The 12,885-nt window shown below is 38.0% G+C and overlaps 1 protein-coding gene across 1 annotated transcript; it reads left to right on the top strand.

The window, feature by feature from the left end:
- The first annotated feature begins 3,346 nt into the window (after positions 1-3,346).
- LOC103512500 (double-stranded RNA-binding protein Staufen homolog) lies at positions 3,347-12,164 on the top strand. Its single transcript, XM_026825953.1, has 9 exons — positions 3,347-3,670; positions 3,835-4,058; positions 4,603-4,881; positions 5,725-5,964; positions 6,413-6,455; positions 7,049-7,205; positions 7,588-7,746; positions 10,441-10,718; positions 12,002-12,164. The coding sequence occupies exons 2-9, from the start codon at positions 3,845-3,847 to the stop codon at positions 12,162-12,164; spliced, it is 1,533 nt and encodes a 510-aa protein (XP_026681754.1). The 5' UTR covers positions 3,347-3,670; positions 3,835-3,844.
- Positions 12,165-12,885: the final 721 nt, after the last annotated feature.

Here is a 12,885-nt window from a genome sequence, read left to right as displayed (position 1 = left end):
AAAAGGAACGAGAACAATAATCTTTAACCATTTACGTTCGTAAATTTTGGTCTATCAGCCACATTAGGAAAGAAATGTAATCCTGGTGGAATATCATGATATGGTCAATTGGTCACAGCAGTCAACAATGACATTTTACGAACCTCCTTTTATTTTCATCTTGCACAATGTGTGTCTCATCAAATAAAATATGATATCACCCATCATAATGTTTCTCAAGAGATAATGTGTTTCTTTTCATCCTGTCTCCTTCAATGAAAGAAAACTTCAAATCCAGTTTGAACTGATATAAAAGAGGGTCAGTTTTTTTATCTCCAAGAAAAGCGTTCTGGTAAACCGATTCGACGGACAACAAAAAATATGTAAAACCTTTCCTAGCACAGCACATAACTTCAATTTTTTCACAGTCTATTTTCTTCAGCCTCAGGATGTTGGTGGCTTGAGAATCAAGACCAAGTCAATCTTATATTATAAGAACGAGATCCATTCACAGATCACATTTCACATTTCATAGTTCACACACTGATCGCTCTATCTCGAGAACCACAACACCTAGAAAGCTGAAATTTGGTAAGATTCCATGGTCGTTTTCCTTTTAGAACTTGTGACGCATAGCTATTATAAAAGGAACGAGAACAATAATCTTTAACCATTTACGTTCGTAGGTTTTTATAAGGTCTGGTCTATCAGCCACATTATGCCAGAAATGTAATCCTGATGGAAGAGCATAATATGGTCACAGCAGTCAACAATGACATTTTACGAACCTCCTTTTATTTTCATCTTGCACAATGTGTGTCTCATCAAATAAAATATGATATCACCCATCATAATGTTTCTCAAGAGATAATGTGTTTCTTTTCATCCTGTCTCCTTCAATGAAAGAAAACTTCAAATCCAGTTTGAACTGATATAAAAGGGGGTCAGTTTTTTATCTCCAAGAAAAGCGTTCTGGTAAACCGATTCGACGGACAACAAAAAATATGTAAAACCTTTCTTAGTACAGCACATAACTTCAATTTTTTCACAGTCTATTTTCTTCAGCCTCAGGATGTTGGTGGCTTGAGAATCAAGACCAAGTCAATGTGTCAATGTCCACCATTCGGTGACAAAAGCAATCCGCCTTCTCTCATTAAAACTTTACCCAGCCTGAGTGTGGTCGGAAAAACCAGAAGCACTCGATAGCCATCCGCGGCCATGCCTTTTCCACAAGTTTGGCCATGCCTCGGGATGAACTAGCGGGATTCCGGAGCGAAGCGACGGAATTCAGCTAGTGTCACTATAATTGCAAAGGTCTTCAAGTGAAGAGGGTTTTATCTTCCGTTCGGTGACAAAAGCAATCCACCTTCTCTCATTAAAACTTTACCCAGCCTGAGTGTGGTCGGAAAAACCAGAAGCACTCGATTGCCCAGATGGTTACCCATCCAGATACCAACAGCGCGCAACGTTGCTTAACTTCACTGATCCATCGGGAACTGGTTCATTGAATGGCTATCTTCAATAATACACACAGGGGGGAGCAAGGTATTTTCTTTAATTAATTGTTCATCCACCCCCTCTACTGCTGTCTATTTTATATTACCTCCTTCATAGTGCTACTGTTAGCATCTCAGTCCCCTTTTGTATCTTCTCGGAACGGCTGGCTTTCTCCTATCCTGTCTTCCTTCTCTCTTCGATTTCGGGACGATAAGACCATAGCAGTTACAGTTCCCTTTATCAAACAGCACGCAACGTTGCTTAACTTCACTAATCCATCGGGAACTGGTTCATTGAATGGCTATCTTCAATAATACACACAGGGGGGAGCAAGGTATTTTCTTTAATTAATTGTTCATCCACCCCCTCTGCTGTCTATTTTATATTACCTCCTTCATAGTGCTACTGTTAGCATCTCAGTCCCCTTTTGTAGGGGGGAGCAAGGTATTTTCTTTAATTAATTGTTCATCCACCCCCTCTGCTGTCTATTTTATATTACCTCCTTCATAGTGCTACTGTTTACTGTTAGCATCTCAGTCCCCTTTTGTATCTCATCTTAGGGAGACGTCTTTTTCTATCGGACTTTTTAACAGTGGTTCAACATCAAATGCCTCCGTAGGTAATAGTAACGTACCTACCTGTCGAGATTCCATTTCGGCATTCAGTGATTTCAGTGTCACTTTTTTCGTGCGTCGCGTCGGTAGATCTTACCCTATTCTAGGTACTTCATAGCTTAGTCGTCAAACGCAACAGTTGATTAATTAATTTTGACTAGTACATTAGAATTTACGAGATAAATAAAGGTAAGTAATTTTTTTTTTCTCATATTTATGTACCAAATTGCATTCCGTATTCCATCCAAGCACAGAGCGGAAAAAAAACTTCAACTTTGCCGGAAATCGAACCCAGGACTCAAACCCGGATGTTGCTAGGGGTAGAAAAGTAGGTGGGTAAATTAGGTATACAAACTAGATAAAGACAACGAATAGTCGAAATTCAGAAAGTGTACCTAATACGATAAAAAAATACTGTGTAGTAAAAAGTCAATTTTTGGTATCATTTTGCCCCGAGATCCCCTACGGGACTAATAGAGACAATAGACTCTTCCAAAGGTCCAATAATGAACTCGCCCAATGGAGGGATGTTAGGCTATATTGATCAAGGTCAATGACCTTTGGATCATAGGATCTATGCATTCCTGACAAGGTCGTTCAATGAGGTTAGAATGCAGTGGACACGGTACGTACAATGGTGGAAAAGTGAAGCCAAGAAGTTTATTTTTAGGTCGAATAACATAATCTGTGATGATCTTTATTTCTACCAGATTGGATTTATAGATTAGGTATTCGTTTTAAGATTATCTGTGCAAATCGTTGGATTGAAAACTTATTTTTTGCAATCTCAACATAAATGTAAACGGAGCCTTCAGGTCAAACGAGATCTGGCAACATTGCCATATTGATCAAATCAGCTGACTTTTGTTTTGATAATTTGGCAGATCAGCAAATCAGCAAAAATCTGGAACTTCTTCTCAACACAAATGTAAACGGAGCCTTCAGGTTAAACGAGATCTGGCAACATTGCCATATTGATCAAATCAGCTGACTTTTGTTTTGATTTGGCAGATCAGCAAATCAGCAAAAAATGCAAAAATCTGGAAGAAGGGAAAGCAAAAACGGGAAGATTTTTCCTTTTTTCCGGCTTTTTGACATTTCGACTGTAGTGTGTGGAAAAACGGGGAAAAGTACCGGATCAGTGAATTCTATGGACATATTTCTTCAGTATAAGCGAGTTTTAAAGTGTTAAAATGATGTCAATGTTCAGAAGGACCTGATTCCTAACTACAGGATATGTCATCGCTTTTTGACATTTCGACTGTAGTGTGTGGAAAAACGGGGAAAAGTACCGGATCAGTGAATTCTATGGACATATTTCTTCAGTATAAGGGAGTTTTAAAGTGTTAGAATAATGTCAATCAAACTTTCTTGACTTGGCGGGGCGGAGCGCTACCGCGCTCCTTAATATTCAGAAGGACCTAATTCCTAACTACAGGATATGTCATCCATCATGATCATCTGTTGAGCCTTCTTCTGGTAAACTTTGATGAAAATAGGAAGCTGATACGTTAGAACGTATTCTGTTAAATCTTTAGGTTGTTCATAAACCTATCTGTTGGACTCCAAGAGAAATCCATGTAAGTATATTGCCCTACCTTGGCTATCCATAAGGTTTGCCCTAAGTAAACCCTGTATAAAGAATCTTGAGCACTAGTCTTAGTGGGAAGTAAGCAATAACATTGCCAGTCAGGGATGTGTTAACAATTGAAATTGAAAGATTATAATTGTCTTTTTTTTTCAGTTGGTCTAACATGGCAGATATTCCCGAGGAACCAAGTCCTCCACCAGTTGTACTGAATGGGGCAAAGGCTCATTGTAAAGTCAATGGTAGCAGTTTGAAAGAGAAGACACCAATGTGTTTGGTGAATGAGTTGGCTCGCTACAATCAAATCCCACACCAGTATCGACTGACACATGAAGACGGCCCTGCACACAAGAAAGTCTTCACTGTGACACTTAAATTAGGTAGGTGCTATTTGACAAGTGCTTCTGTGATTATGTTATCAACCAACAGTAGTGACTTCATAAAGGTCATAATCATAATGAATATATTTTTGAATGAAGTTACTTTCTTTTCAACGTGTTCTTCATACATTTAACTTGGTCCAAAGGAAGGCTTTTACATCTACCAAAGTTGGTTAAAAAGCAATCTTATTCCCTTTTCTTTACTTCTCACCTTTCCACAGTTGTCTAGTCACTTCATTCTTCCCTTTATTTTCCATCCCCTTTACACCTGGACATGCTTATAATGTAGTGACTTCATAAAGGTCATAATCATAATGAATATATTTTTGAATGAAGTTACTTTCTTTTCAACGTGTTCTTCATACATTTAACTTGTTCCAAAGGAAGGCTTTTACATCTACCAAAATTGGTTAAAAAGCAATCTTATTCCTTTTTCTTTACTTCTCACCTTTCCACAGTTGTCTAGTCACTTCATTCTTCCCTTTATTTTCCATCCCATTTACACCTGGACATGCTTATAATGATAAATGTTTTTCTCCCACAGGAAATGAAGAGTATCAAGCAGACGGATCCAGTATAAAGAAAGCTCAACACTCGGCAGCACAGCTAGCACTCAACTCCACAACATACAAACATCCTCCGGAGAAATCAACTAAACCTGTCACCTCTCGTAGAAACATAACTCCTACTGTAGAACTCAATGCTCTTGCCATGAAGCGTGGGGAAGTAACAGAGTATAGTTTCCTGGAAGTGCCACCCTATGCTCAAGGCAACCCAGATACTGCCTACCATCATCATGTGAGATTCCGAGGTAGAGGAAGAGGTGAGAAGTTCTGTAAGGTGTTCTGAATTAGAGAAGTATTTTACTATAATATGAATTTGATAGTATGTATTTCACTAAACAGGTTGGTACTTATTTAATTGAGTACATAAATAATCCCTCAGAAGGTTATAAATGTTTACTTGTTCTGCCAACCAATAGAAAACTTTACCCAGCCTAGTTAGCTTTAAAGGTAGCATACCCACCTTTTAAGTGCTAGGTTGCAAGTTCGACTCCCGGAGGCGAACTTTATCCGAAAGAGATATGTTTAATTCTTGGTACAGTTGACTTTTTCCTATCTTGGTCTCATTTTCTCTTTGCCACCCTATGCTCAAGGCAACCCAGATACTGCCTACCATCATCATGTGAGATTCCGAGGTAGAGGAAGAGGTGAGAAGTTCTGTAAAGTGTTCTGAATTAGAGAAGTATTTTACTATAATATGAATTTGATTGTATGTATTTCACTAAACAGAAATAATTGGTTGGTACTTATTTAATTGGGTACATAAATAATCCCTCAGAAGGTTATAAATGTTTACTTGTTCTGCCAACCAATAGAAAACTTTACCCAGCCTAGTTAGCTTTAAAGGTAGCTTTAACTTAAAAGGTAGCTTTAAAGGTACCTTTTAAGTGCTAGGTTGCAAGTTCGATTTCCGGAGGCGAACTTTATCCGAAAGAGATATGTTTAATTCTTGGTACAGTTGTCTTTTTCCTATCTTGGTCTCATTTTCTCTTCGATTTCGGAACTATGAGGCCTCAGCTGTTCCAGTTCCCTCTATCAATTAAAATCCTTTTTTTATATTTTTTTTATTTACAAGAAACCAAAATTTTTCTTAATATTCCCAGGGGTTCGCGGATTCCGCGCATTCAAGCGTGGGTTCCCTCATACTCGGGGTGGCGCAGGATATATGGCATACCATGTAGGTCCCAGTCCTCCCTATCCAGACGGTACATACAGGGTGCTCCTCAAAGTGAGTGACCGGGAGTATACAGGGTCGGGGAGTTCACCACAGAGTGCACGACATGATGCGGCCACACAAGCATTGAAACACATGACGGAGCTTATGTCTCAAGATGATGAACATGGTAAGATTTTAACATGCACTATTCGATAAAACCTTAGTATTAGCTGTATTTTTCTTGTGGCACTTTCCATCTCCCCCACAAAATTTTCCCTGTTCTGAATCCTTTTTCACCTCTCTTAATGAAAAATATGGATTTGAGTTTCAAAAGTAAAAATGAGGTGGCCTGGTAGTACTTGTTTATAAAACCATTGAAGTTTTTCCACTTTCAAGATGGAATCCTGAATTCTCTTAACCCACAATTGTCTAGGGTTGGAAGGTGTATTATCCATATTGTGCAAAATAAAAAAATCCCTTCCCCTCTTGTGAGTTTCGTCCGATTTTTCCCCGAATGTCCTTGTAAGCAATACAATTTAAATGAGTGTTGCCACTACGCACGACACGATTTTTTTTTTTTTTTTCGAACAGCAAGTGGGAACAGGCCTTTACTCTTTACCCCTTTCCTTCTCTAGGTGAAGGAGACGAAACCTGTCCTGTGTGTCCATCAGAACGCAAGTCCGCAATAAGAAAGGATTTTGCGAAAATCTAAACCGATCCTGAGATATGATCAATTTTTGATCGCTAAAATCTCCATAAGAAATACAGGGAGTTGTAAAAAGGGATTAAAAAAATAAATAAATAAAAAAAAAAAAAACTTAAATAATAGGTTATCGATAAGGAGGAGGAAAAAAAGGATAAGAAAAAGAGAAGGAAGAAGGAGAAATTGCCGATTTCAAATTTCCTTCGGAAGTGTTTTATTAATAATGAATAGGTTGACTATTTTTTGCAATCGCTATAGCACTTTGTTGCTTCGCGCCTTATAGTAGAGTTGTAGAGTACCTACTTAAGAACCGACCTAATTACCTAGGTAACGGCCATGCCTTTTCCACAAGTTTGGCCATGCCTCGGGATGAACTAGCGGGATTCCGGAGCGAAGCGACGGAATTCAGCTAGTTCATAATAAATTCAACCTATTTTTTGCAATCGCTATAGCACTTTGTTGCTTCGCGCCTTATAGTAGAGTACCTACCTAAGAACCGACCTAATTACCTAGGTATAGTCTATTCCAACTTACGTTGTTTTGAATCTCAGAATGTAAAGCCACGCAAGTCCCCAGTGTCCCTAGTTCACGAAATGGCACTCAAGAGAAAGCTAGCCGTCAGTTTTGAGGTCGTGGAAGAGAAAGGGCAGCCACACATGAGAATGTATTACACGCGATGTACAGTGGGAAACTTGGTCACTATGGGAGAAGGGAATGGGAAGAAGGTAAGAATGCCTCCCTTTACGATTTTTGAATAAAATCCCTCCCTTTACGATATTTCGATAAAATCCTTCCATGATAGTTTTGGCCATTGTCCCTTTACGGGGGCACATGACATTCAAGTTCGCGTCCCTTTTAAAATATATTTCTTTAAAATGAAAATATCCCTTTAAGATATTTCGAAAAAAATCCCTCACTGTACGATACTAGAATAAAATCCCTCCACTATAGTTTTGGTCATCATCCCTTTACAATATTAATTTGGATAAATACCTCCTTACGATTTTTGGATAAAATCCCTCCATGATTTTTTTGGTCTTTGGCTCATTGGTCACTATAGAATTATAGGTATTCAATTATTTGTTTTCAACATCAATTTTCCAACAGATTTCCAAAGGCAAAGCAGCAGAGTTGATGCTAGAAGAACTAAGTCGATTACCTGAAGTCACCGAAAATCCCAAGTCCAGATTTAAGAGACGATTAGCAGGAGGCGGCAACACAAATGTCAAGGGTGCCAGAAGGAAACCTGGACGGAACCAGAAAACGGTTAGCTCTCTTTGGTTTTATTTACTTTTATTTGTAGTGGTCAAGACGATAACCTGGTAATCATTTTTTTTTTGCTTTATTTAATGTGGCAGGATTCTCCAAAAGGAGCTCTTCCACTCTAGCGTATTTCTAAAGGTTCAAATTTTTCCGGTATATTTATCTCTTTCTTTATGTTTGCAATCATTTGATTAAAACCAATTTGAGTTTTTAGTTTTTAGGATGTTAGATGTAAGTAAAAATATCAGTAATAGAAAGTAAAAATATCATGAATTATCTACAATTTTGAACTCCCCCTCAGTCAACACAAGTCTCGAGGGACGTTTATAAATATGATTGTTATAAATAAAACTTGCATACCTTGAATTATTTGTGGGAACGCAACTTTTTCACAACTTTTATGGATATTACAGCATTGCTAAGTGCCTTATATATGCAATTAATGTACTTATTTCAATGTTGTTGTTGTAGTCATTGCCCAAGTCAAACGGATCAATCCCCCTCTGTAGTTGGTAATCCTATGTCGGAAAGCAACTTTTTCACAACTTTTATGGATATTACAGCATTGCTAAGTGCCTTATATGCAATTAATGTACATATTTCAATGTTGTTGTTGTTATTGTCGCCCACCTAAAAAACGTACCATTTATTGGCCCACCTGCACACATTTATTTTTCTAATTTTTGTTTTTATGACTACAGTTTTTGAATAGAACTGGTTTCTAGCAGTTTTTAAAGCCCTTTCTTTTGTGAAATTTGGATCTTGAAAAAGTTCGTCCAGTTCAGACTTATGTGGCGTATGGTACAGGTGGGCCAATAAATGGTACGTTTTTTTGGTGGGCGAATAAATAGTACACTTACCCTATGTCTCCAAAGAGAGATTTGAAAATTCAGGTAGAAATAAAAAGATGTAAACCAAATAATATGTTGACACCGCCGTGAATGCAAACAAAAGATTAGAGACGGACAGTGGCGGAGTTATTGCGTTAGAAAAGGTAAAAAGTCGACAAATTGCAGAAGAAATGACGAGATAAACAAAGAATTCAATTTTGATTGTTTGAGGGAGTTCAAAATTAGAAAGATGAACTGACAGGACAAAATTCAAGATAAGACAATTTCCCAAAGGACTTGAAATTCAAAAGGAAAAGGACAAGACCATTCAAACTTTGGAGTATCTTTGATAAACACCTCTTTTGGAAAATCTTTGAAGGAGTTTTTTTTTTTTTTTTTAGTTTCGTTGGTGGATGTGCCAAAACTCCCACGTTAATTAAAAGTGACATAATTTGACCCATCTTCTGTTTCACCAATAGTAATTGACTCTTTAATTGTGCTTCATATGTATTAAAAACGGCAAGAGAAGGAAGCTTTTCTTAAGGAATTTTGCAGATACTCTTGGCACTACGTAGAACGGGTCGATATGCAAAACACTTCATCAATAGAGGGGTCTGTATTGATAGCAATCCCCCACTGGAAAAGGACAACACAAGGGGAACTCCTAGTTCTTATCTAGGACAAGTGAGGGTCCTAGGCGAGGTATAGCTCTGATGGAATAAAAATGTGTGTGTTCCACTAGACTAGGCTGTGTCTCCAGATGTCTATAAACATACAGGATGGCCTCATAATATTCCCCACATTCCCCCCACATAGAGATAAGAAACCTTGAATGAAGTGGAAAAATGGCCTAAGGAAACAAAACAGTGCCTATTGCCTACTTAAAAATGTATTTTTCTCCATTTCCACAAGTAGACCTCAACTTCAGCAATCCTGAGCTGTGGGTACGGTAAAAAGGTACCTAAAAATGCGAGGCACCTTTCTGAAGTAAATAAGTATCCATATTCTATTCTAAGTACACTGAACCTGAAAGTCCGAATAACTATAGCGTAGCGTCTGCAGAGAACAACATTGTTTGGTCATTTTCCTCATTTCTACATCCATAATCTATCTAAATCTCTCGTTATTAGACAGTTAGACACTAGACACCATTCACTTGGACATTTTTGTTAGATATCAAAACTTTACTGGACTCTGTCTTCAACATTGTCAAGTTATGCTTGGGTCACCCTATCAAATACAGGAGAGAGGATATGGGCCCTCATCACCATAACATAGAGCCGGGCCATTGTTACTGTTGACTCAGGCTTTGGGTTTCCTTGAATTCAGATAGCAGTTCAGATGATTGAGAATCCGAGGGAGAAGGGAGATTGTTTTGAGTGAAAGATTGATGACGGGGGACAAAATATTGTAGGATTTGTAGGAGTAATAATGAAAGTGATATTCAGTACACCTAATAAAAGTACTGGCAAGTCAGATGGTAGTAGGCTAGTATGTACATGAGGATCTTGATTCTGATGGTTATGCAAATTTGGTAGGAAATGGTCACCAGAGCACCTTTGAAAAAATACACAAAAGTCCACTCTGAGGCTGTAGGGGCAAACAGCCCCAAAAGATGGGTCCAGCTTATACGAATCTATGTACCTTCGACAAAAAACTAAGTTCAACAATGAGATTGACACCAAGAAGAACTCTGCTGAAGTGCTGACTAATCCTTTAACTTCTAAAGCTGATATAACTGTAGAACTAGTTTAAAATTAATCAATTTTCCCAAACTTTCTAATATTGTCTAGCAAGTTTGTCTTTAACCCCCCCTTAAAAAAAAAAAAAAAAAAAAAAAAAAAAAATCACCCTCATTCAATTCCAGGTAACAGTAGGTGACAAGTGTACGATCGCAGTCTCTTCAAACAAAAAGTCCGCCATGAGAAACGCTGCCCAGTTGATGCTCATAGATTTGGGCCAAACCCTGCCCAAAGAAGCGTCCAAGAAGAAGGCCAAAAAAGCTGCGACCCCGGCAGATCGAAAGCGGACCAAAAAGGAGCCCAAAACCAATGGCGTGGCGGAAATTGAGACAAATGAAGTTGCTAGTAATGTGTCGGTAGAGACTGTAGTGACGTTACAACCTGATGCTCCTGTACCAAGCACGCCTGTGGGAGGCGCAGGTAATATTCTCGCAACTTCGTTGGGGGGAATAAATAATTAGAATGATGAAGATAAATAAATAAGAAATACTTGACAATGTCTTGAAAGCAGCGTACACGACTGTAACATATCCGCACATTTTCTTTTATTTTATTATTTTTTTTTTCATCCCATCAAAATCTTTTGATTGCACCGGAACGGTTTTATCAGAGCTTATATTCCAATATTTTTCCAATCCAAACTTATCAGCAGAAGAAAGTTACAGGGTGACCGAGAAAAGGGCGGATGGATTTCACAACTCTCAACGAGATGTGGAGTTCTATCTCCATTTGCCATAGGTGTCGAAAATGGCCGATCATGAAAATAGCCACATTAGCTTAGAAGGGATCCATTGAAATAAAAAATGTACATGCATAGTTTCTAGCTCCTGGGCTTCTAGTTATTATTACAAGATGATTTCTAGTTTGATATCTCTGTTATTGTGGTCATTGCTTATGATTTTTGGTTCTATTTCATATTAATTACCCCATAGGCGGTTCTTGCCTAAATTTTTGGGGGGGCTTGATTTTGAAGGTACACCTTCAAAATTTTGATTTAGCTTTAGGTATGTAAAAAATTTAGTGTGAACATCACACGACTTTCCTTATCCTATTGAATGATGCTTATTTGAGTATTATTTTACCCTGACTTTTATCATATCTCAGAAAGTATTGAAAGTTGCATAAGCCAAAACACAACACAAGTATTAAGGGAAAAACACGTGCAAGTAGATACAGAAAGAATTGTACAATATGGGGAAAAAATACGAGTAGTATTGAAAGTTGCAAAGCACCCAACACTAACACCCAAGAATGACGGAAAATATAATGGATAGGCAATGTGAATACTAGGTACATATATCAAACAGCACGAAAAAAAAACATCAGAGATGGAAGAAGAAACTGTAAACAAATCACCAAAACTGTCCAAAGAAAGTCAAGTAGAAGAACTAAAAATTGAACAAAGTTCGTTTTCCAACAGTTACATTCAACTGATTTCTGATGACGCTAACGACCAAACCAAATGCAGTATAAATGGTGTTCCGTATTACTCGTACCTACTGTTTTGTTGCTGGCTGCTGACGATATGAATTACCTAGGTATCTATATGTCTGTATCAAAATGGTCATACTAATAGGCAACTGTATACCAACTCAGATAAAGGCCCCTGTTGGGGCTCCGAAGGCTCCATACGGCCTAAAAAGTCCAAAAACCAATAACCAATTAACAAAGTTCGTTTTCCAACAGTTACATTCAACTGATTTCTGATGACGCTAACGACCAAACCAAATGCAGTATAAATGGTGTTCCTAATGGTCATAACTCTAGGCAACTGTATACCAACTCAGATAAAGGCCCCTGTTGGGGCTCCGAAGGCTCCATAAGGCCTAAAAAGTCTAAAAACCAATAACCAATTAACAAAGTCCGTTTTCCAACAGTTACATTCAACTGATTTCTGATGACGCTAACGACCAAACCAAATGCAGTATAGGTAAATGGTGTTCCTTTTACTTCGGAATATTTCGTAAGGTGAATAACATGTCACGTGAAAACGTCAAGTACACTTCGTTAGCTCAACTGGATCAGTTTTCTCGGAGAGGGACTATGTATGCACATAAAATTCCACCTTAACTTTATTTGCTTTTCAGCAAGAAAAGAAGAAGAAAAAATGCTCAAAGTTCCCACTGATAAGAAAAATTGCTCACCTTCTTTAGCTCTCCCTCTCTCCAACTTAGCCCATGAAAAAAAGCCCCCCCCCCCCAAGGGAATTTTGGGGATTTTTAAAAACCTCATCTTTAACTTCCTCTACCTCTTATCTCTCGTACGTAAAAGTTCTCACCTGTATTATTAAAATGAAAATATTAGGAAATTCTTACACTTTTTTACTATCTCTGCTCCGGGCCTAACATGTCTTCGCGGTTACAAAGGAGATTTTCAACAAATATTAGGAAATTCTTACACATTTTTACTATCTCTGCTCCGGGCCTAACATGTCTTCGCGGTTACAAAGGAGATTTTCAACATTTTTTGCCTCCGTTTGCACAAAATTTCACAAATTACTAAAGGCCTTAAAAATGTCTGGAATTTTTCAACGCCCATCACAGACTGTTCCACTTTCATTTAAATTTTAG

Source organism: Diaphorina citri, unplaced genomic scaffold (assembly GCF_000475195.1).
Source record: "Diaphorina citri unplaced genomic scaffold, Diaci psyllid genome assembly version 1.1 scaffold845, whole genome shotgun sequence".
Lineage (NCBI taxonomy): Eukaryota > Metazoa > Arthropoda > Insecta > Hemiptera > Psyllidae > Diaphorina > Diaphorina citri.
Note: the sequence above shows the minus strand (reverse complement) of the source record. Positions and strands in the feature narration are given on the sequence as shown.

Coding starts and splice junctions, on each gene's coding strand:
- LOC103512500 (XM_026825953.1), top strand. CDS start 3,845: ATGGCAGATATTCCCGAGGAACCAAGTCCTCCACCAGTTGTACTGAAT. Junction 4,882..5,724: donor ATTCCGAGGTAGAGGAAGAG/GTGAGAAGTTCT, acceptor TAATATTCCCAG/GGGTTCGCGGATTCCGCGCA. Junction 7,206..7,587: donor GAGAAGGGAATGGGAAGAAG/GTAAGAATGCCT, acceptor ATTTTCCAACAG/ATTTCCAAAGGCAAAGCAGC.